The following is a 24,146-nucleotide window of genomic DNA, read 5'->3' as shown; positions in this document are numbered from 1 at the left end:
GTGAACTGAAAGGATTTTTTTAAACATTATTATTATTCAGATAGTTGGCTGAAAAAATCCTGCCAGAATAAAGCTGCTGTCAATGGACAACAAAAAATCCTTTCAGAAGAAAATAAAATTAGGGCTTAAGCATTACACTCAAGTGCAGTGAAGAGGTTATTTTCGTTCACTCAATCCGGAGGTTCATAGTTTTAAGTCTGTGTGTGTGTGTGTGTGTGTGTGTGTGTGCGCGTGCGCGCGCGTGAGTGTGTGAGTGAGAGAGAATGTGTGTGTGTTTGTTTCAAGGTTGTAACAAGATCTTCTTTCGCCTCTGTTTTGTCAACAAGTATACTAGGAAGGCCAATTATAAAACTAAATGCCTTCACAAATGCAGCAAATAATTTATGTTTCCTACCTAGACATACATTAAAACAAACACCTAGATAACCTGAAATCTGCAAAATAATTTTGGAAAGACAGAGTCTACTAAAAAAATCTGTTTTACTAGTTTACTACTAATCTAGTAAACTAGTTTTGTAAAGTGCCCTGAAACCAGATTTGTGTTCAGGGTGCTATCTTCTTCTTCTTTGGTGATAACTTGTAGCTGAGTAAGATTGTCTTCCATAAACATGGTTTTAACAAGTGGCCAATTCTGGACCCACATGTCCTTCCACTGTGGGGACATTGGTTCCTGGGCAGGAGTTGATCACAGTGTGGATTTGCCAAGCGTGCCTTCCTCTTAGCACATTTCTCCCTTGCATTCTGAGTTTGAGTGTCTTCAAAGTCCATGACATGGACTTTGATTATCGTCTTCCAAAGCAACTACTCTATTCCAAACTTAAAAATGGAAAGCGTAATGCTGGTGGTCAACAAAAGAGGTTTAAAGTCTGTCTCAAGGCAAATCTAAAAAAATCTATATATTCCATATACCATGGAAAGTTTGGGAGGCCCTGGTCTAGAGCAGTGTTTCCCAACCTTTGGTCTCCAGCTATTTTCGGACTACAATTCCCAGCTTCCCTGACCACTGGTCTTGCTAGCTAGGGATGATGGGAGTTGTAGTCCGAAAACAGCTGGGGACCAAAGGTTGGGCAACACTGGTCTAGAGAATATATAATAAAGATCAGCTCTCAGAAAAGCAAACTGAGTTGGACTGTATTTGCCTGCCTTAACTCTGTGTTCTTTGTGAAGGAACATAGTACATCAAGCAGTGTCAAGCAGAACCTACTGGCCCACACAAGAGAAGAGAAAGGAGGGAGGGAACGAACATGACTTATTGGGTTTCAGCAATGGAAGGAATTACTCAAAAATGTTGCAAATCCATACAGGAGGCTAAACAAGGTCTTTTAAATACTTGGGCCTAAATCCAGTGTGGCAAAAATACTTGATCATCTGAACATGCCTCTTTAGCAAGCATATTTGTTTTCAAGGTGCTTTGTGGCAAGGCTAGACAACCCAGTGGTAGCCTCACACTAAGGAAATATGTTGCCTACTGAGCATAGGAAAAACAATATTACACATTTTCATACTGTCCCCCAAATCATCAAAGTTAGTGTGTACAGTGGTACCGCGGGTTAAGAATTTAATTCGTTCTGGAGGTCTGTTCTTAACCTGAAACTGTTCTTAAACTGAAGCACCACTTTAGCTAATGGGGCCTCCTCCTCCTCCTGCTGCTGCTGCTGTGCCGCCGGAGCACGATTTCTGTTCTCATCCTGAAGCAAAGTTCTTAACCCGAGGTAATATTTCTGGGTTAGCGGAGTCTGTAACCTGAAGCGTATGTAACCTGAGGTACCACTGTACAGTCCTGCATGTGTAAAAGACATCTACAATGAGGAAAACCATAGCAGTGTGCATATCTGGAGGTCAACAGACCAGTGAACTGGAGACCTGTGTAACAATAAATTTCCACAAAGCCTCCTCTTTTAAATAAGTGGAGGAGCAAAACATCCCAAATGCTACGAAGAGAAGTGTGAGCCCCTCACCTCAAGCGACCCTGCCATCCCGTATACTGACAGTAATAGAAGGTGCTTTTTAAGTTTTTCCTGGGTTTTGTCATGATCAGCACAAATCCAGCAGTGCTGTTGAAACAAGAGCAGGTGCAGATTGCAAGCGATGGGAGGCTCTTGTAGCCTCATTCTCGCAACAGCAACAACTTTTATTGTTAGATCTCTCAAGGTGCTGGTGGAGATGCCGTCGTCATGGAACCAGACACCAGCCAGGAACTTAAAAGTAATCAGCTTTATTCTAAACTTCTGCTGTAGAAATAGATTAATGGCTGGCTTACTACTTCCTTTTTTGTGGGTGTATGTGTTTGCACACCAGATAGAGAATGCTAATATGTACCATCCTACATTTCATCTTAAAAGATGCAAACTTTGTCACTACATAAAACCACTCTCCAACATCATGCTTTACGTAACAAGAGCAAGTCAGACTAGCACCTGGGAGACCAGGGTTCAAATCCTCACTTGGCCGTGAAGCTCACTGGGTGACTCCTGGGCCATTCACTGTGTCTCAGCCTAACCTACCTCATTCTGGACTCAAATTAATTTAAACCAACTCAAACAGTAAAAATGTGAATGCATTGAAAGTCAGCAACTTTCACTTCTGTTCTGCATTATATTACTGTTGAAATTCAATTAAATTTAATCACAAACTTTGCATAGCCACTCAGGAATGTGCATACAAGGGAACTTGCAGCAGCAAATTCCACCTGTTTTGTGGCTGAAGCAACAACACAGTGATATAATGTATGTTGTTCCCATTCCACTGCAACATAGTTGAATTCCTTGCCTTTGGCATGAGTTCAAATCAGTTACTCTTTCCGTGGATATTCAGTTAATTCAGTTTTGCCATCTGTCTCCTAAGCTGGGCCTCTATTTTCATTATTCAAGCCTAGCTTGGGGTGGGGGGGGGAGGGCGCAGAGAGAGAAGGGCAAGCATGTGGTTTAGAAAATGTATTTTCATGAGTCCCACACACATGAAGCTGTCTATGAAAACCAAGCAGACAGGAGAGTAAATGCCTCTTGCAAGGTTTAAGAAAGGAAAAAAGAGGAAGATACAAAGGATAGGAGAGTAATGATGCAAATTAGCCGGCTTATATCTGTGTTCTAGGAAACCTTGGGGTTTTCTAGAAGCTTTTCAAGGGTTCCCAGTGATAAAAATCAATAATGACAAATTAGTTGAAAAGCAGCCTGCCCACCCCACTGCTACTAATCTTCTTCTGCAATGTGCTGCTGCAGTGGAGCAGCGCTGACCAAAACCTATCTAGGGAACTGCCATAGCTCAGTGATGGAGTATCTGCTTTGTTTGCAGAACGTCCCATGTTCAATCTCCAGCATCTCCAGGTAGGGCTGGGAAAGACCCCTGGAGAAGGGGTCTGAAACCCTGGACAGCTGCTTCCAAGTCAGTGCAGGCAACACTGAACCGGATGAATTAAAGGGAGCTTCCTATGTTCCTGTTGCCCGAGGCAGAGCACCAAATGGTGTTGCCTCCAATCACATCAAGGTATACAGTACCCCCTGAACATGCACAGATCTGGTTTTAAAGGAATGTTTTATTTCAGGTGAGGAGGGAAGTGGCCACAATCCAAACTACTAAACCACCTGCCTTCTTTTGCTGTAGAGCCAAAGACACATGCCCCCCAAATCCCACAGCACTGAGGTGGGACTTTACCAACACTTAATTCTGATGACTGCATCACTGAGTACTATATTAAGATACCCTTTATAAGGAATCCCTGGCATTATGAATATAAATTCATGTTAGGGATGGTGTGTGTGTGTGTGTGTGTGTGTGTGTGTGTGTGTGTGTGTGTGTGTTAAGCAGAAACACACTTTGCATTTGGTCTTCCAAATAACCTCCTTAATAGGGAAATTTTGGTATCTGGAAAAATATGAATTTGGGCTTGTTGCTTGTCTGTTAGCTGGAAACTTTCGGAGATATTTCCTTCACAACTTCAATATTATCTCCTCAGGATGTTAGCACTACTAAGCACAACCACAATGAGAACAAAATCCTATTAAATCCTGCCCTCTATCTACAACTCCCAAACCCGCCACCCCTTGACATCTCATTGTTTCTGGCAGTAACACCACTAATAGAAAATATAATGTGCCATTTTGACACAATCCTCAGGCCTCATGTTGCCAGAACCACTAATTGATGCCCATGTATTTTCAGAGCAGTCATCCACCCACCCCCGCCAGCACTGGCTTCAAATGAATTTTCAATGGGTTCTTGTTCTGATGTTTTCTAGGTGGGTGTGGGTGTGTAGCAGAGGCTAACAATGTTTTGCTCCCTTTGCACAACCATCAGAATTTTTTTCTGTTGTGCTTTCAAAAACTGAATCTTTTTCCACTCCTCTACTGTTGATTTTTTTTTTTACTTTGCATTTATCATTTTTATTTCTTTTATTATTTATATTTAATGGTAGTAGTTTTATATCATATATGCTGCTTCAGAAATGTATTTTGAAAGATGGTATAAAAACTATTAAATAAATAAAATCCACAACAGTACCAGGTGTGGAGGCTCCAGTAACATCCTGTCATTGTAGACCAAGTAAGGTAAGGTAAAGGTACCCCTGCCCATACGGGCCAGTCTTGACAGACTCTGGGGTTGTGCGCCCATCTCACTTAAGAGGCCAGGGGCCAGCGCTGTCCGGAGACACTTCCGGGTCACGTGGCCAGCGTGACATCGCTGCTCTGGCGAGCCAGAGCCGCACACGGAAACGCCGTTTACCTTCCCGCTGGTAAGCGGTCCCTATTTATCTACTTGCACCCGGAGGTGCTTTCGAACTACTAGGTTGGCAGGCGCTGGGACCGAGCAGCGGGAGCGCACCCCGCCGCAGGGATTCGAACCGCCGACCTTTTGATCGGCAAGCCCTAGGCGCTGAGGCTTTAACCCACAGCGCCAGTAAACCATTAACAGTGCTGTCCTATACATCCTTCAGAAGAAGTAAGTCCCACAGAGTTCACTGAGACTTACTCTCAAGTAAGAAGTAGTAACAAGCTTATTGTTTAGCTGTAAGCCATAACAAAAACAAAAGGAGCATTCAGACTTGAAGTAACAAATCGGGTTCTTAATTTCCTGGCCAGCACAAAAGGAAACACACAAAGTAACATAGTTTTCATTCTCAACATCAAAAACCATATAAATGCTTTAAGAAAGAATGTTGTAGGACTAAACTCAAACAAATACTTTTCACAAAGATCCTTATAAAGAAGACACTGAGTCATGTAAGGAACAATATTCTCTGTAAAACTTTTGCCAAAACACACAAAAACACTGTTCCAATGGTGATTTCTTATAAAGGGCATTTAAAAACATGAATGTTTACTAATTCAACAAAAACAGTTTAGGCTTTAGCAGCTCAACTTATGCAAATAATTTTTGTGTGCGTCCCTGTTCATATGTGTTTGGTGAGAGGAGAGAGGCAAGAATAAAAGTTATCCTGCCCATAACAAGGATTTGGAAGCGTTACTATGATTCTTACTAATACTGTTATTATTATACTTTAATCCCAATCTTCCTTGAGAATCTCAATGTACATCACAAGTTAATAATGAGAACAATAAGAAACAGGGGGCAAATAATAATTATGGCAATAGCTTAAGACTCCAGCTAAGGGACTGTGGTGCTACGAAAACCTTTTTGGCGATTAATCCCTGTAGCTGCTTTTTAATTAAAACTCAGTATTAGGAACCTGCTCAGCTGGGCCGGGTCCGTAAACCAGTGTCTAGGGAAACTGATGGGGCAGTTGGGTAAAGTCTGCAAAAGATTACTGTGGAAAACTCAAGGGAGCTTGCACCAATCCAAGTTGCAGAACGCACTTCCCCCTAGTGGAAAGAAAGGATAATCAAAGTCCAACTTTAAGCTATTATCAGAAATACAGAAGATTCCTGTTATTCATATGTGAATGAGAAACAATTGGGATCATCAGTGATTACCACACAGTGGACATTATTACTTTTTATTCTATCCATATATTTACTGGCGCTGTGGGTTAAAGCCTCAGCGCCTAGGGCTTGCCGATCAAAAGGTCGGCGGTTCGAATCCCTGCGGCGGGGTGCGCTCCCGCTGCTCGGTCCCAGCGCCTGCCAACCTAGTAGTTCGAAAGCACCTCCGGGTGCAAGTAGATAAATAGGGACCGCTTACCAGCGGGAAGGTAAACGGTGTTTCCGTGTGCGGCTCTGGCTCGCCAGAGCAGCGATGTCACGCTGGCCACGTGACCCGGAAGTGTCTCCGGACAGCGCTGGCCCCTGGCCTCTTAAGTGAGATGGGCGCACAACCCCAGAGTCTGTCAAGACTGGCCCGTATGGGCAGGGGTACCTTTACCTTACCTTACTTGGTCTACAATGACAGGATGTTACTGGAGCTTACTTGAATAAAGAGACAGAAAGGCTGATTTCAATTTTAGAAATGGTTGTAGCGTTTAGAATTGCAGTGAGAAAGTTCCCCTGGAGTTTCTTATTTATTTAAGAAATTTCTGAGCCACCTTTCAAAATGCTATATTTTCCCCAAGGCAGCTTACCATTTCTGATGTAATCAGTTAAAACATATACAGCATTAAACTAATAAGCGACCCAATTAGAAGTGGCTTGCTGGGTGGGGTGGAGCAGCTACACTAGCTTCCCAGCAAATGGGTCACAGTTGCTTACCTGGAGGGAGCAGAGGAGGCAGCAGGGAGGTTGGTGCAGTGCAAAGGCATCAGCAGAGCTCCTTCTGGTGTGTTTGCACCACCACCTTGTTCCTCTCCCTTCTGGCAAGTAATAGTAATAGTAATAGTAATTAATAATAATAATAATAATAATAATAATAATAATAAATATTATTTATACCCCGCCCATCTGGCTGGATTTTCCCAGCAACTCTGGGCAGCTCCCAACAGAATATTAAAAACACAATAAAAGATCAAACATTTAAAACTTCCCTAAACAGGGTTGCCTTCAGAAGCATTCATTTTCATTTGTTTGCAGAGGGTTAAATGATGTTGCATCAAGTCAATTGTTATCCCACACTTACCAGTGCATTTCCCCCTCACTTTCCTTACTGCAAACATTCAAATATCTCCTTTTTGCTTCCGAAGTGGGTTTGTGGCAAAAGAGGAAAACGGCCTCAAATCCACTTTCATGGGTGGCTGTCAATCACATGTCATAAGGATATCGCATCACTGATAGGTACACAGACCTGGCCACCTGTCAGAGTTGAAAAGGGTCTTACTATAATTGTGGTCACAGTGAGGACATTTGAAGTCCATTTGCACCCATGGTTTGCATCCAAACCACACCTGCTGCAAGCAGAGAGAGCATGGCTATATGAAGGCAGATTGCCAATGAAAGCTCATCTTCAAAGGGGCTTGTGGACAATGAGCCCCCTCAACTCTACTAGGGAGTTACCAGTGGGGAACCTCTTAGTGTCGCCAATCCCTGTGGGGATCACTGTCTAATCAGCAAGCTCCCAATTGTCCTTACCTTACATGTCCTTACCTGCCCCACACCTTTATCTCACCCTTCTAGCAACTCCCACAAAGACCGTGGTGCCCTGAATTAGCATCTAGGATCAGTGATGGACTGGATGAAAGTGAACACAGTCAATCCAGATTAGACAGAGTTGGTAACATTTGGGGAGTGAGACACCTGTGGGCAGGTTAAATTGCTTTGGTTAGAATCGTACTGTTCCTAAAGATTCACTTTGAAGCTTAGGCAAACTTCTGTACTTGACATTACACCCAGAATCCCTGTGACCTATAATGCCTTTGATTAGTTTTGGTTGAGACACCCACTGCGGACACTGCTGGAAGACAGAGACTGGCTTCTGTCATTCATGCTTCAGTTACTTCTAGATCAGATTACTGTGATGTGTTTTATGCAGAGATGTCCACGTAGAAACGTCAGCTAGTGCAGACGGCTGCTGCCCAACTGTTAACAGAGATGGGTTAGCATGGTCATATTACACCAGCTGAAACATCTGAACTGCTTCATATCTCTTTCACAGCTAATTCAAGAATTGAGCTATAAAGCTCTATATCGCCTGTATCTTGATTATTCAGGGAACAAAAATTTATTAAATAACAAAAAAACAGCAGGGGTGCCATGGGTGAAGGCAGTGTTCTCTGGTAAGCTATAGGACTGCAGTATAAGCATGGATCAGTGCTTAACCTTTACCAATGTTTTTAATTAGTTCACCCATGTTAACAAATATGTGTGACATGAATACTACAAATCTCCAGTTTAAGCTTCCCTTTCATTATAGCAGCTGTAGAGGAACACTGAAACTGTATCATCCTTTTCAAGGGCATTTAGTTCTTCAGCCTTGGAGCATTTAACAGAACTAAAGCTATATGATAAAAGGAGAAGGGAGGGAGAAGAAACCAATAAAACTTAGGCTGTGTTCACATTCCCATTTACTATGCACTGGCTTTGCTTCCAGTGCTGGATTTACATGACCTTGTCCAAAATGCTTAAGTATCCTGTACTTTCTTGTGAGCTACTACTGTTCTATGTCAAACAAGCATCATACTGCCTGGAGTCCTTAGACTCCAGCCAAGGTGTGAACACCTTTGCTTAGGGTAACAACATCTGTGTCCTCAGCACTCCCTGGTGCATACACAAACAACTGAATTGAAACCATGCTTATGTGAACAGATGGGGGGAGCTGTGAAATACATAGAAAACAGCTTCACTGTGCTATAAGGTGGGAATGTGAACATGCTCCAAGTCTCAGAGCAGGGTTGGGGAATGTGTGTCCCATCAGATGTTGTTGGACTACAGTTCTCATCACCCCTGAGCACTGTCTGTGCTGGTCTGGGCTGATGGCAACTGTAGTCTAATAACATCTGTAAATCCAAAGGTTCCCTGCCCCTGTGATAAAGGATTGTATCAATTAATCCTGCAGCATCTCCACCCCCGGTTTCACATACCATAAAAGTCCAACCAAGTTAGTAGTACTGGCTAAACTCTTGGGCTTCATTTAAACCAGGTTCTTTCAAACAATCTGTTTTCTGGGGCTGGAATTTATAAAATAATAGGAAAGATGAGAGAAACGCTCACCATCTGCAGTGCTTTCCCTTCACCAATGAGGAATTATAAGCAGCTTTGCCATATTTGTGAGCAGAATGATGGTTTACAATAAACAACGAGCTGCTCATTCAAAACATCTAGTACAGTTTCCTAACCTTTGGACTCAGAAACAGCCAGCATGAGGATGCAGATGGGGCTGTACTGCTGGCCTGGCTTCCCAACACTGCGTAAGACTGCCGGTTGTCAAGAGGGCGGACAGTGAGGAGTGCAGTACAGTGTTGGTGCAGCACCGGAGCCAATCCAATGCTCCCAACACAGAACCTGAACTCCCTGCTCAATTGCCTCTTCCCCCTCTTGGTAACCAACAGCAGCAATGCAGCCCCACCTACTGCTACTGGTTGGACTTCATCTCCCATCAGCCCCAGCCAGCATGGCTAATGGTTAGGGTTGGTGGGAGCTGTGGTCCAACAACATATAGAGGACACTACACTGGCTATTTTGGTACATTGGTATTAGCTGTTTTCCAAAACTTGGGTTGTTCCTGGGGTGGGTGTTGAAAACATGGTTATGACATGGTTTATACAACCTCAAACCTTGGCTTACCAGCACCATTTGTGGGCTTCTGGAGAGAGGCTCACAGCTGCTTTGCTCTTCCCCACACTTTTTACTCCTGTGCTACCCTGAGCTAAAGCAAGGCTTGGCTTAGTGCATCATCTATGGCTCATTGTTACACTCTCTCTCCTTGGCTACAGCTCTTTGTGACTGAGGATGTCACCACTTGCAATTCCCAGCAATGTAGAGGCAGATCATAGCCATCACAGCTAGTAGCTTTTACATTAATTTGTCTAATCTTCTTTTAAAACCATCCAAACCAGTGGTCAGAAAATTTCACAGTTTAACTAAGCCTTTCAACATTCCTTTTGAATGTTTCAACATGCAGCCTTGTTCGACGTACCTGAGCCGTGTAACTTTTCATCAGAGTTGCTCCAATAAAAAGCAATTTTGCCCTGCCTTTCCATTTTAAAACAAACAGCACAGCTATGGGAGTAATATATCTGATGCTGTATGTCATTTTAAGTTGGTGGGTTTGATAATATCATCATTTTAATTGTGTGTTGGGGTGTCTGTAAACCTCCCTAGATCTTCAGGACAGAGGGCAGTATAGAACTTTAATAAATACAGAAATTATTAAAACACTTAGGCTTGTATTCAAAGTAGAGTTCTGTTGGCACAGTTGCACTTCTGTTTCCTCTTCTGCCCCCATGAGCTCTCCCCCCCCAAAAAAAAAAATATTCAGGGGAGTCCCCAAACCCATCCCCTCAAAACAAGACACAATAAAATCTAACCACCTAGGACTAAGCACCTAAAACTAGAAGAGATAATGTTAAAGAACAGGTCATTGGCAGATGCAGCACACATTTTTAAAAACAACAATTCCATTACATTTCAGGGCCTCAGCATGTACACTAAAAGAAAAAGTTTATGTAAAAGGGGTGGGGCCCTAAGGGCAGCTCTATACTTAACTACAAATGATCAATTATTGATTCCATGCCTGCATGACTCAGAGGCCTGGTTAGGCTTTCCCGAAAGAGAATATGGCATAGTATGACTGGGCAAACATTTAGCTTCCAAGTACCAGTTTTAGATCTTTGAGTGTTTGCTTGCAATGAATAGAAGCAGAATTCTTTGGGGCACCAGCATTAACTTATCACAGAAACAGCCCCCAGGCCTTGCAATAATTAGTTGATCTGGAGGTTGTAATTTATCTCCTTGCTGTGCTGTCGCCTCATCACATGGGCACGAAGCAGAGATCACATTCCCAGCCATATATCTCAAGTGTCACCCATAGTGCGGGATCAGATGTAATGTAAGCAGTAAAGCAACAGCAAGGAAATATGCCTCTGAGCACATGCAAAGTGCTTCAACCGCTAAGGCTATCACTGTTAGCCCCACCCATGTAAGATTACAGAATAAGACTTCCCGGAGCATTATGAGATGTTATGAGAGTTAAAGAGGGAACAAATGCTTTATTCCCTGAGAAATGCTACATAAAACAGCAACAACATTCATTTGAAATACTCTTCTCCTTCTTAAAGCTATCCTGCCTTACCCCATTGGCGTTAGGCCCCACACTCAAGCCTTTGCTTCTGCAGCCAGCTGACATGACCAATACAAGCAGACAAAGTGAAAGAGCTCTGGTCCAGGTGGTGCATAGGCTGGGGCAGGGTCTCTCTTGGCTGGAGCTGCTAAATGAGCTAATTTTGCTTTCTGTTGCCTCAACCTCAACAGTTCATACATATTGGTCCTTTCCCCCCCCTGCCTCTGCAAGAGGACTCTGTTGTCATGGCTTCAAGCCATAGATTTCACCAGCAAGGCTGGGGGGGGGGACATGGCAATGTGTAGAGTAACAGCAAAGAAATAAGCCTCTGAGCACATGCAAAGTGTTTCATACATATTGAGAATAAAAAAGCAAGTCTTCAAACAATTGCTGGCATGAGTTCCTAAATTTATATTTTTTAAGACATGAGACGTGGCAACAAAATCTTTTTTTCCTCCTTCCCCCATCCCACAATATTATTATAGCGCCACTAGATTTCCACCATGCTGAAAAGAATTTGCTAGCCATTTGGATGATGCCTCCCACACCCCAACTTAGGCCAACAAGAGGAAATATTGGCACATCTAAGTGCCTTTCTGTGGCTTTGCTTGCCCTGGAGAGAAACAGAGTGTCCTCAGTGCTGTAAAGGGGAGTTGCCTCCTACACGGATGGAGGGGAGGCAGGAGCCTAGCATTAATTCCCATGCATTTATTTTAGCACCAGAAAATTCAGCCCATGTGAACTACGGTTCTCCCTTCACAGCAGCAACACCCGCTCAACACAGCAAAGATCTCTGCACCAAAAAGAAGTTGGTCTCAACCCATCACCTACAAATGACAAGGAGTTACAGATTCCTAAAGGCTGCCCTTCTCCCTCACCTCCAGAGTGTTCTATTTCAAATCATTGCAGCAGATTACACCATTTAAAACTGAATCTGTCAGGCGCTGAAGAGGATCGCAGCTATTCCGGGGTCCCGCTAATCCTCTTTGTCTGATCCCATCATCTTTAAAACATTGACCCATCATTAATACTGCATGCAGCAGCCACACACAACGGGCAGATTCCTTTTTGCACCCATGCACACACCCATATGCATCATCCTATACACTCAAAAGAGAGCATCTTGACCCCGGTGCAGGCAGCGAAATCCCAGCAGATAACTTATGTAATCTTTTCCCTTTTTTTCCAGGCTCGCCCAGCATTGCTGAGCTTTCCAAATTCCTCCACACAATAGGGCCCAATACCGCAGAAGGATGACATCAAAGGCAGCAGCAGCAGCATCCCTCGCAGCCTTCCTCTTCTCCTGCCCTGGTCCTTCCGGAGGGTCTGGGGGAAAACACATCCCAACGACGGCGCTCATCTCCAGGAGATCCCAGAGAAGCAGCTCAAAGCAGCAGCGGGACGAGCAGACGAGCGGCTTCCATGGAGGCCGGGAGAGGTGTGCAGGGTTGGACTGAGGTCGTTTCCAAAAAGGAGCCTCCCCGCACACACCCTCCGTCTCTTCCCGCTTTTGTTCCGTTTCCCCTCGCGGCGAGGGGCATGGGAAGCGGCGCCCGTGAGAGGGAGAAAGGGGGGGGGGGAGAGAGAGAGAGAGAGAGAGAGAGAGAGAGAGAGAGAAACCGTAGGAAAGCGAAGGAGCGGGATGGCGGGGAGGGGAGCGAGCGAGCGAGCGAGCGAGCGCCGAGGCTGACTTACCCACGAAGAGCCAGATGGAGCCACCAGACACGAGGAAGAAGGTGAGCATGCCTGCTGGAGCCGGCTGCAGCATGGGCGGCCTGAAGCAAGAGCGCAGCCTGAGGGGGGGACTGCAGCAAACTCACTGCAGTGACTGAGGGAGCAGCAGCAGTAGAGGCAGCAGCGGCGACGGGGACTGGCTGGCTCTCGCTGCTCCCAGGCGCAAGCCCGCCCGCCCGCAGCAGCAGCAGCAGCAGAGGAGGTTATTTTTAGCCGCGCGCCCGCCGCCCTTCTTTGCACCGGCTCCTCTTGGAGAAGGCGAGGCTGCGTCCCGGCTTGGCGGCGCTAAGAGGATGCCAGGCTCGCGCGTGCTGCCGCCGCCGCGGTGCATGCGTACAAGGCGGCAGACATCGACGCTCAGCTCTCGGCCCTCATTTCTCTCCCCCGTCCTCGCCTTTGCTCGCCGCCCCCTGTGGGGAGTCCGGCTGAGGCGCAGGAGGCAGGCAGCGGGAGGCCCAAGAAGGCGCCGGTAGTCCGCCTTGCAGGAGGGCAAAGGTCAAAAGAAGTCAGGCGCTTTACAGACAAAGAGGCTGGGAGTCGCCTCAGAGCAGGCCCCAGGCATGAGGCGAAGCAGCAAACGCTCTCGCCTCCCCTTCAAGTTAAGTTACCAAATAGCTGCTCTCCTGGCACCTCAGACATTAAAAAAATAAAAGACCCCACAAAGCATTTCTCCCTGAGAATAAAAATACTGTAATGATGCATTAGGGAGCCAGTTTGTTGCACTTTCCTGACGCCCACAATTAGCTGCCAGAGGCTACTGCCTCCCAATGCCTAAGGGTTGGGCCAGCAGGCGGCAAACGCCCAAGACTGCAGTGGTCAAATATATGCTTTGGGGTCTCTACAACTGGTTTCGGACATTACAAAGCCAGGCCAGCTGCTGCGGAGTGAGCCAATACAGTGGTACCTCGGGTTAAGTACTTAATTCATTCCGGAGGTCCATTCTTAACCTGAAACTGTTCTTAACCTGAGCACCACTTTAGCCAATGGAGCCTCCTGCTGCTGCTGCGCCACCGGAGCACGATTTCTGTTCTCATCCTGAAACAAAGTTCTTAACCCAAGGTACTATTTCTGGGTTAGCGGAGTCTGTAACGTGAAGCATATGTAAGCTGAAGCATATGTAACCCAAGGTACCACTGTACTGTATTGGCAAATGCACCCAAATGATACTTGGATTTTTTTATTATTATGTGCAACATTTTGTTACATTTTTGTTGCATATTTTTCATGTTCATATGTACTGTGTTGCTGTTGTTTTAAACTAATTAATAAACCAGCAAACAATAAAAATGCAATACATAAAGCACTTCACTTCAAATGGTTCAGTAGAAAGCACCTAAGGTGAGTCATGGTAACAGCACTTTCATCATACAAATATATGGTAAAAATAAATAAAAATCAAGAAATGGATCCCTAAATGCATATTTGGGCAAAGGTGGGTTCTGAGTCAGGAAAGGTTGAAGATAAAGAGCTCAAGGAGGCTGTCACATGGGAGCTGAATTCCTGTCATCAGCCCTGAACCTGTAAGTATGTCTGATCACTGAGAATTTGATAAGAGTCCTGCATATTGTTCATGGTCTTCTTTGGGCAGCATCTGGATAAAACAGATTTGAGTTATTCGTTATTAAATTTCAGCAACCCAATAGTCTCTCTGGAGATTAATCTCTCAGGGTTTGATTGCATTCAGCAAAAGCTACCCAGAAAGGGGAGAATGAAACATACTAGGAATAGCTATTCAGTGTAACATATGAAAAACCTTTGTGTGCCATTAAAAGATTGCAATAGCAACCAAAGGCCAGTGAACTGGGGTGGTGTAGTGGTTAGAGTTCTGGACCAGGACTTGGGAGACCAGGGTTCAAATTTCTACTCAGCCATGAAGCTCACTGGGTGACTTTGGACCAGTCTGTTTCTCAGCCTAACCTACCTCACAGGGTTGTTGTGAGAATAAAATAAGAAGGAAGAAAACCAAATACTCCACCTTGAGCTCATTGCAGGAAAGGTAGGATATAAGTTCAATCAAACAAACTGCAGTGTAGAAGTTCCTCGGTCTCTTTATCTCTCAAACCAGGGTCAGAGCACTGGTTTCTCTGCAATCCACAGTGGCAAAATCCTTATTGTATCATGTTCCAAGACAAAGGCAATGATCAAGAATGTGCCCCCCACATATCTTTTATGTGAATGTAAAATCTATACTGTACATATATTTTTTTCTTTCCTGTTTTCTAATGCCGCTTTTCAAAAAACATTCTCACGTGTCCACAAATAGCAAAACAGAGGCTCAAAGGTGTTGTTAGTGTTAGTGAATGGAAAAATGCTCTTAGTCTCTAGAGATGGAGAGCAACATTATTATTTAAACCAGAGTACCACAGATGTCTGTGTAGTATGAAGGTCAAACAGATGGTAGGCACTTGAGGAGTTAGATCCGCACTCTGCCTTCAAAGATGTTGTAGCGGCATAGCCTTTAAAGTCAGTAGTACTTCAAAACGCAGGTGAGAGGCTGCATATTTTAAATGCTTCTGCCCCAATTAAAAGAACATCAACAAGCCCTGCATTTAGAAAACTAGAATGGCATGTTTTCTCTTGTTAGGGACAGGAATTAGATACAGTTGTACCATGGAAGTCAAACGGAATCCATTCCAGAAGTCTGTTTGACTTCCAAAATGTTCAGAAAAGTGTGGCTTCTGATGGGCTGCAGGAAGCTCCTGCAGCCCATTGGATGCCGCAGAAGCCCAGTCGGACATCCGGGTTCCAAAGAACGTTCTCAAACACTCACTTCTGGGTTTGCGGCGTTTGGGAGCCTAAACGTCCAAGTACCAAGGCGTTTGGGATCCAAGATACAACTGTACTAAACTTCTGAAAACAGAAGGGATGGATATTACCTGCTCTTGTCTCTGTCTGAGACAGGACTACATATATTCCTTCATGGAGCAAAATGCCTGCACCCACTCCCATAGGCACCTTTTTACACAACACAAATCAACCCAGGATTCTCATTTGTGTGTTCATTGAGTATCTTGATTTTCATGTGTTTCCACTCTGGCATTTGTTTCCTTGGGTATCGGGGCAGGCGGGGGGGGGGGGGAACCAATATTGAACAATGTGCTTTGAGTCAAATGATAACAGAACTAATAAAAATGCAGTACTCGGAGAGGAATGTGCTGAATAAAATATTTGCCATCAGCTGTGTCATGGAAAACTAGACTCAGATTGCCCTTGCACCTTCTTAGAAGGAACTGAAGAAGTGTGAGTAGTGCTTCACCTGCAACACAATCATTATTGAGCTTTTCCTATACTTTTTGTAGATATGACCTACCTGATAGAGATGGGGCAGATAGACTTCAGGACTGCAGTATCTGATTGTTTGTTTGTTTGTTTGTTTGTTTGTTTGTTTGATTAGTTTTTATTGGACCCTGAGATCCATCAAGCAGAGCCAGATGCAAAATCATGGTTTGGTGAGGGAAGCAACACACTTTTAGAAACAGGGTGCTTACAAACACACACACTCGACCCTCAATTTCCCCCCAGTAACAGAACTGAGCTCACAGCCCATTCAGGTTCCCATCCCCATACCAAGCTTTCTTCATCTCAGATGCCTAATTTGGGGAAAAGTTTTCTTGTTGTTATTGTTTAGCAGGAATTATTACTCCAAATTTCCTCTCTATTGCAAATCACTCAGTGAACTCCCAGTATACCATACATCTACATGGTAAAAATAAATAAAGAAGTGGATCCCCAAACACATATTTGATCTAAAGGTGGAGCATGGGTTGAAAAAGATTTGGGGCTGCCACTACAGAGGGATGACTAAGGTGACAGATACCAAGGTCAGTGAATAAACCTGCAGAACTTAGAGCAGCTCCATAGCTAACATAGATATTTCTTCAACAAAGACTTGTTTGCTTTGCTTTATCATCTCCTAAATTTCATTCCTCAGATGAATCCAGCCAAGAGATTTAAATATGTAACACTTTGGCTTAGGAAATTTTACTGTGTCACTGTTGATGTTATACCCTCTGCTACCAGGAAGCAGAGCCATTTCAAGAGGTGTGTCATCTTCCGTGCTTGGTATACAACTACAGAAAGATCTCAATGTCTGTTCTTGGGGATGATAGCCTACTAACAGAATCAACTTGTCAGCCACCTTTGGAATATTGTTACATGCCACCCTTAATGGAACATAGCAGACATGTAAAGAATCACACAATAAAATGCATTACCTTTGGTTCAAGAAGTATTGTATGACACCTATCTGAAACATATTATGGAAAGCAGTGTATCCTCCCCATAAGTTATTGCTTAAAAGCAGCCCAAAGCTTGAGAAACTTTTGGCAATTGATTTAAAATTGGGGATAGATTGATATTTCTTCCTATTACTACAGGTGAAAATCCTATAAGTGTTTACTCAGAAGTAAGCCTGACTTTTGCAACAGGGCTTACTACTTAATAAGTTAGGACTATTGCCTAAATGTCAGTAACCAAATAAATGCAATGAATCATGTGTTATAAATAAAATCACTTAAGTCAAAGAAAACATGAAAGCATCCAAAATGCATTTGCTATAAATCATTTTGGGAAGGCTCATGAATGTTGGCAGAAGTGTAATTTAGTTGCCAATGAGGCACCAATACATTTTGAAATACAGACATTTTGCACATGGTGGGGTCATCCTTTGCCGGGAACATACAGGCTTCTAAAAGGTTCTCCCCATTGCTCTTTTATTTCAAGAACCACACAACAAAAAATAAGTGACTGCACAGCTGGATACAATTATTGTTTTCTACCTACTAAGCTTGTATTCTGAGACACATGCTGAAAGACTCCCTTAGAAAAGTTATTAGTGGAACAAGTCACTTTGGGAGAGTTATTAATGTGAGATTTGCAGAACTGTGGTTGATGAAAATTAATGGGTTCTCAGTAGGACTCTGAAACAAAAAAGAAATACATTTGGGAAAGCAATTTGTTCCCATTGGGTGGTGTCAGCTTGCATATTACCTGATATTCAAAATTCCTACCTTGTCGACAGACTGGATTACTGATGGTGTTTTCTTTGTCTCAAACCTTCCATGCGACAACCTTTTCGCAAAGCAGAGAATAGTGTTGTGCAGGCTTATAGTGGAGCAGGCAGATAGCAGCCCAATTCTACCTACCTGCCTGCAGGGTGGGATTATGCCTCCATGGCAGAGCACAAAGTTCGTATGCTAAAGGTCCCAGGCTGAATCCCCAGTGCTGCCACAATAGAGTGGCGAGGAAGACTTCTGTTTGAGACCCTGGAGAGCACTGCCCAGCAAGGCAAAGGAAGCATAAATAGTTGCTATGTCCCTAAAATAAAAGACTCTTCTCTCTGCAGTGGGTTACACCTGCTTGCCCACTCATGAGTGTCTCTTGTGGCACTGCTGTGTGTCAGTTCTGATGCTGGCTGTTATTTTTATTAAAAACTTAATTTTTATAACAAATTTTAAAAAAAGAAGGATGGTGAAAAATTAAAGAAAAGGGAAACCCCTCCCCCAGCTGACATTGATAATGCAATAAGCTCACAACTTACACAGGGGGTTCCTTCCGGGGATGGCACCTAAAGCCAAAATCCTGAATCGTCAAAACACGTTGGGTGCAATGGTGGGTGGGATTGCCAAAGTCTCCCCCCCCAGATGTCCACCCTCTTTCTGCCCCCCCTTTTAATTTATTAAACATTATTTTGCCAAGTGCATAAAGCTGAAGTGCACAAGTTTTTTTGAAAAATAATTTTTATTAGTTTTCCACACAAATATACAATTTTATCCAAATTTTAACAAATTATCTCTTTTTGGACTTCCTTCAGCTTCTCTGACAATCATCCATATCAATCTCTCAATTACGCATTCCCCATATTTTGTATTGCCATTGGACTTCCCTCCCACTTCTATTTCTTTTTAACAATACATCTTAAAATTCACAGTGCTTCTTGACACCCCACTAGTGTTGTTTGCACATCACATATACTTTTCAGATAATCTGCAAATTTCTCCCAGTCTTCGATAAGCTTTTGGTCTCATAGAATCATAGAGTTGGAAGAGACCACAAGGGCCATCGAGTCCAACTCCCTGCCAAGCAGGAAACACCATCAGAGCACTCCTGACATATGGTTGTCAAGCCTCTGCTTAAAGACCTCCAAAGAAGGAGACTCCACCACACTCCTTGGCAGCAAATTCCACTGTCGAACAGCTCTTACTGTCAGGAAGTTCTTCCTAATGTTTAGGTGGAATCTTCTTTCTTGTAGTTTGGATCCATTGCTCTGTGTCCGCTTCTCTGGAGCAGCAGAAAACAACCTTTCTCCCTCCTCTATGTGACATCCTTTTATATATTTGAACATGGCTATCATATCACCCCTTAACCTCCTCGTCTCCAGGCTAAACATGCCCAGCTCCCTTAGTCTCGAAGATATCTGATTTTCCCAGTTAATTTGTCCAACTCTGCATAGTCTGTCAATTTCATTCTCCATTCTTCTAACGTCAGTATTTCCTCTTGCTTCCATTTCTGGGCCAATAAAATTCTTGCTTCTGTGACTGCATATTGGAAAAGTTTACAGTCCTTTCTTCTTATTTCCTTCCCTGTAATCCCTAAAAGGAAAGCCTCTGGTTTCTTTACAAATGTGCACAAGTTAAATGGGCATAGTTCACGGGCTTACTGTACAATAACCATCAGTATGTAGAACTTATTTTAAAATATCAATTGATACAAGGCATTCAAATGTCCAGATAGGTATCCATATGGAATTGATGTTAATATGTAATGTGCTCAAATGTGGTAAGGGCAGGGAGATCCTCATCACTGTGAAATAGATGGTGGGTGCTTATGCTTCCTGGCTTGAAGTACAAGTCATAAAAATTCACAAAATCCCCTCTTGTTGTCCTGCTATTAATCCCCACTAAGATCTGCTACTAACAGCTATGGTAACAGGCCTGGGACTGAGGTCACATCTCAGTGCAAGGCTCCCAGCATGGACTATTGCAATTCTAGTGCTTGGTTCAATGCAGCAGAGAGTGGCAGCGGAGTACTCATAGTGCACACTAGCCACAAGAGCCTTGAATGTCACTGATGAAGAAGGTGAAATTTGTGAGGGCTCTTTTGCACAAGGTGCTCTGAATTTATTAAAAACCACAATAATCTCAGATTCATCTCAATATCTCATTTTTAAAAAGAGGTGATTTATAAACTAAAATGGTTTAAATGGTTGACAGGCCTACCTCTTAGAAATGTTCTTATTTATTCACTGTTCGAGGGGCTTCTGCCAAGGGCTAGTGGCTGTTGATAACCTGGTGACCACACAGTTCTTCGATAAGCTGTACTGATTTTTTTGAGCAAAGAAACCACAGTCCTGTACTTTCATCTCAACTTCTTCTGTGTGTAGCTGTGGTGGATTACAACAAGGAAATGTGAGTCTCCGAAATAAGGGTCACTTTTGGAGATAAAGTTAGTTTATTCTTCTATCACCACCTGTTTTCCCTCAAAATCCTCTTCCACCCTTCACCTTGGAACTGATCATGAATATGAGAATAAGATGTGTAATTAGTAAGGTAAAGGTAAAGGTACCCCTGCCCGTGTGGGCCAGTCTTGACAGACTCTGGGGTTGTGCGCCCATCTCACTTAAGAGGCCAGGGGCCAGCGCTGTCCGGAGACACTTCCGGGTCACGTGGTCAGCGTGACATCGCTGCTCTGGCCAGAGCCAGAGCCAGAGCCAGAGCCGCACACAGAAACGCCGTTTACCTTCCCGCTGGTAAGCGGTCCCTATTTATCTACTTGCACCCAGAGGTGCTTTCGAACTGCTAGGTTGGCAGGCGCTGGGACCGAGCAGCGGGAGCGCACCCCGCTGCAGGGATTCGAACCGCCGACCTTTCGATCGGCAAGCTCTAGGCGCTGAGGCTTTAACCCACAGCGCCACCTGCGTCCCATGTGTAATTAGTAACTGAGATAAAATAAATAAAGCCTTTTGAAACACTCTAAAAGCCAATATAAAAATGTGAAGTGGTGATATCATTTAACATAACTAAACACAGCATCTCTTCCAGCACCTAGGACAGGGATTCAAGAAATGGGAGATCCCAGTTATTCAGCATACATTTGGAGTATATTTCTTTCTCTGACAGAAAGAAAGGATGTGTCAAACATATGGCCCAGAGATTTTTTTCAGGTCCTTCAGCTGTCCTGACTATGGCCCAGAGGACCCTCACCACAGTCTTCTATTCAAAGAATAGAGAAAGATTAAAATGTTCCTCCCAAATTATTGAAACCATCTTCACAACTCACAAGGCAATCCTAACCATGCCTACTCAGAAGTCAGTCCTGTTGAATTCAATGAGACTGACTCCCAAGTAATTGGAGTTAGGATTACAGCCTAAGAAGTCTTTGTGTACTGGTTGGCTCATTTGACCATCATGTGGAGGCAAATTCTTGATCTTCCTGATGACTTTACTGGAATATAGAGCAGTTAATATAATTTCCCACATGTATACATTATGCTCTGTCTAAGTGTCTTCCCTCCCACTGCTCAGGACCAAAAAGGATAGAATCACTTATTTGCACCGTAGCATTCAGACCATGCACATGTATCAGATATTCTCATGGAATACTACCTTCCCCATGTGTACCTTCTCCATGTTCCCCCTGCATATGAAGCTCAGAAGGTGGTCATGAGAGAGAGGCAGAGTGTAGAATGCTCTTCCTAGGGGAGCTTGCCTGACGCCCACACAGCTGTCTTTTGGCACCAGGTTAAAGCCTTTTTGTTCTGTCTGTCATCTTAAGATCTGGTTCTAAGTACATGTGGTACAACTGTATGTAGGGCAAGACAGGACATTCCATGGGGACTTTTAACTTTTTGATACCACAGAGAGCAAATCAGAATCTCTCCATTCCACTCTCAATTAATTTAAGTGGGGTGTGTAAAGTAACTAGCCCTCCATATCAAGCCCTAAATAAATTAAGATTGGAGATCAAAGCAGGACATAACAGCTGTCAAAGCCAGTAACATTTCATGCACATTCTAACTCGAGTCATTTAAGGCAAAGGAATAAACGTATAATCTTCCGCAGTTTAGAGGACGAACTTAGATTTCTATTCTAAATAAGCTCCCATCCCTGGAGAGGATCTTATTTACACCCATGGCAGAAATACAGTTTTAAAAAAAGTGTGTGTGCGTGTGAGAAATGATGCCGATTAACATATTTAGGGACAAATAAAAATTTAAAATAGCCTGCATATTATCTTTTCACATCAAACTTGTTTTTTGGCACAGCTAAGTGAACTGCTCTCTCTTTCAAAAAGCTGGGAGCTAATCAGATCCAATGAAATATATGATGTTTGAATAGGAAATCTCCAGTGAGATTGCTCACATACTTTCACTAGTATGAGAAAGATTTCTCAATTTTCAGGGCTGATTCAAGGAATTTGCTTCTCCTGAAGCAGATCATTGATCCACCTCATCCAGTACTTTTTACTCTGACTGACAGCAGAACTCCAAATCCTCAGCAGAGGCCTTTGAATCTCGGGTACCAGAAATTATTTTAACTGGAGACATCAGGCCCTGAACCTTGACCTTATTCATACACAGTGCTAGGACCCATCTCCACTCAACATCTCAGAGGATTTAGCCATCACTCAGTATCACTAAAACGAACTTCCAAGCTTGCAAAGCTTTATACCACAGGCTGCTAAATTTTCAGCCAAATTTCTGTGAGAGCAAATGTTTTTCCATTACCTAGGCCAAGTTCAAGTTGATAAAGTTCATCACTAAGGGAAGCAAAGGCAAAGCAACAACAACATCAAGGAGAATGGGTGCATATTGTAGAATCCAAAACACCACCAGTCACATGTATGTTTTCCATTTAAAGTGATAATCGTAATAAAACACAGCAACAATTGAAAAACACACCATGCAGTCAGCACTTGATTGAGCACCTCAGCTTTCCCATAAGGCAGTAACCAGGTAAAAGGTAGCAATTTACTGAGGTCTAAAAGACACAATATATTTATGGGCCTGACAGTTGGCAGCCTGCCAAGAAACAGCAGCATTTACAGTAGCAACTATTTTTATTTGGAGGTCTACAGGTATGCCCATTTGCTTTAGCACCGGCCAACAGAATAAAAAAGCAGTGCAAAAGTCAGGCAGTAATAGGTCCTTGAGGGAGCATTCTATCTGTGCTTAATTGGCTCATAGGTATAGGCCAATGGAATTGTCAAGTTGCCAGATAGAAAATTGTGATTGGTTTAGAGGGTTTTGGCCAGATGGAATAAAAGGGCACGCATAGCACTGCTGGAGTCAGGAAGGGGGCAACCTGAGGGAGTCCAAGCAGTGCTTAAGACAGAGTGGCAGCAAACCCTGCTTGTCCTTAGAGGGCTTAATGCATTAAACAGACATTAGACTACATTGTGTGTGCATGGACCTTAATTCTTGGCTGTAGTTTTATAGTGCATTGTTTTAAGGTTTTGTTTTAGAATAGGTATTTAGAATGTGTGTTTGTGTGTTTAATTTTTAAGTTGTGAGAATTTATCAAGGAAGCTCATTAAATGAACAGCCAACCAGTTCTGCAATAGGATTCATTGCTGATCCACATTATTCTGAAAACCAAAAAGTGAAGTACAAACAGTTGGGGTTTTTCCCCCCCATGAGAAACGTCCCCCCTGTTGTTGAAATTTAAGGTGTTCAGACTGTTTCGCTGTTGAGAAATACTGAAAAGCCGTGGATATAACTTAGTATTAGATCAAACCTATCCATTCTTAAAGAAATCAGCCCTGAGTGCTCACTGGAAGGACAGATCGTGAAGCTGAGGCTCCAATACTTTGGCCACCTCATGAGAAGAGAAGACTCCCTGGAAAAGACCCTGATGTTGGGAAAGATGGAGGGCACAAGGAGAAGGGGACAACAGAGGACGAGATGGTTGGACAGTGTTCTCGAAGCTACCAGCATGAGTTTGACCAAACTGTGGGAAGCGGTGGAAGACAGGAGTGCCTGGCGTGCTCTGGTCCATGGGGTCACAAAGAGTCGGACACGACTAAACAACTAAAAAATAACAATAACTTAGTATTGGTCCATGCTTTTTTATCTCCTCAAGTGGTACGGAAGTTCCAGGGAAAGTGGTTTGTAGCTTTACTGTAGTTCCCTTGTGAGAAGACCCCAATATTGTTTTTGCATTATCTATCCACAAATATACAAGCTGAATATAATATTATGGACAGGCACCCAGATAGATGGTGCCAATCTTAAAAGCAACATTATTTTGCCCCAAGGCAAAGGACATACTCTTCCCCCACCTAGGGTTCCTTCTTACCATGCAGCTGAGAAACAAAGG

At 43.5% G+C, this 24,146-nt stretch overlaps 1 protein-coding gene across 6 annotated transcripts in view; it reads right to left on the bottom strand.

Annotated features, from left to right (window-relative positions):
* Positions 1–13,218, bottom strand: part of ACSL6 (acyl-CoA synthetase long chain family member 6) — a 77,445-nt gene extending 64,227 nt beyond the window's left edge. Inside the window, exons 1-2 of one of the 6 annotated variants that reach the window (XM_079968115.1) lie at positions 9,603–9,704; positions 7,467–7,616 (exon numbers count right to left, since the gene is read on the bottom strand). Coding sequence is in view for 4 of the 6 variants with exons in the window: in XM_079968106.1 (XP_079824232.1) it covers positions 12,793–12,865 (73 nt within the window). In the remaining 2 variants the exon portion in view is untranslated. Of the gene's footprint in view, positions 1–7,466; positions 7,617–9,602; positions 9,705–12,341; positions 12,600–12,792 lie in introns of those variants that run through there. The other 5 variants (XM_079968106.1, XM_079968114.1, XM_079968113.1 and 2 more) reach the window with 5 other exon arrangements.
* Positions 13,219–24,146: the final 10,928 nt, after the last annotated feature.

Source organism: Podarcis cretensis, assembly GCF_951804945.1.
Source record: "Podarcis cretensis genome assembly, chromosome: 2".
Lineage (NCBI taxonomy): Eukaryota > Metazoa > Chordata > Lepidosauria > Squamata > Lacertidae > Podarcis > Podarcis cretensis.
Note: the sequence above shows the minus strand (reverse complement) of the source record. Positions and strands in the feature narration are given on the sequence as shown.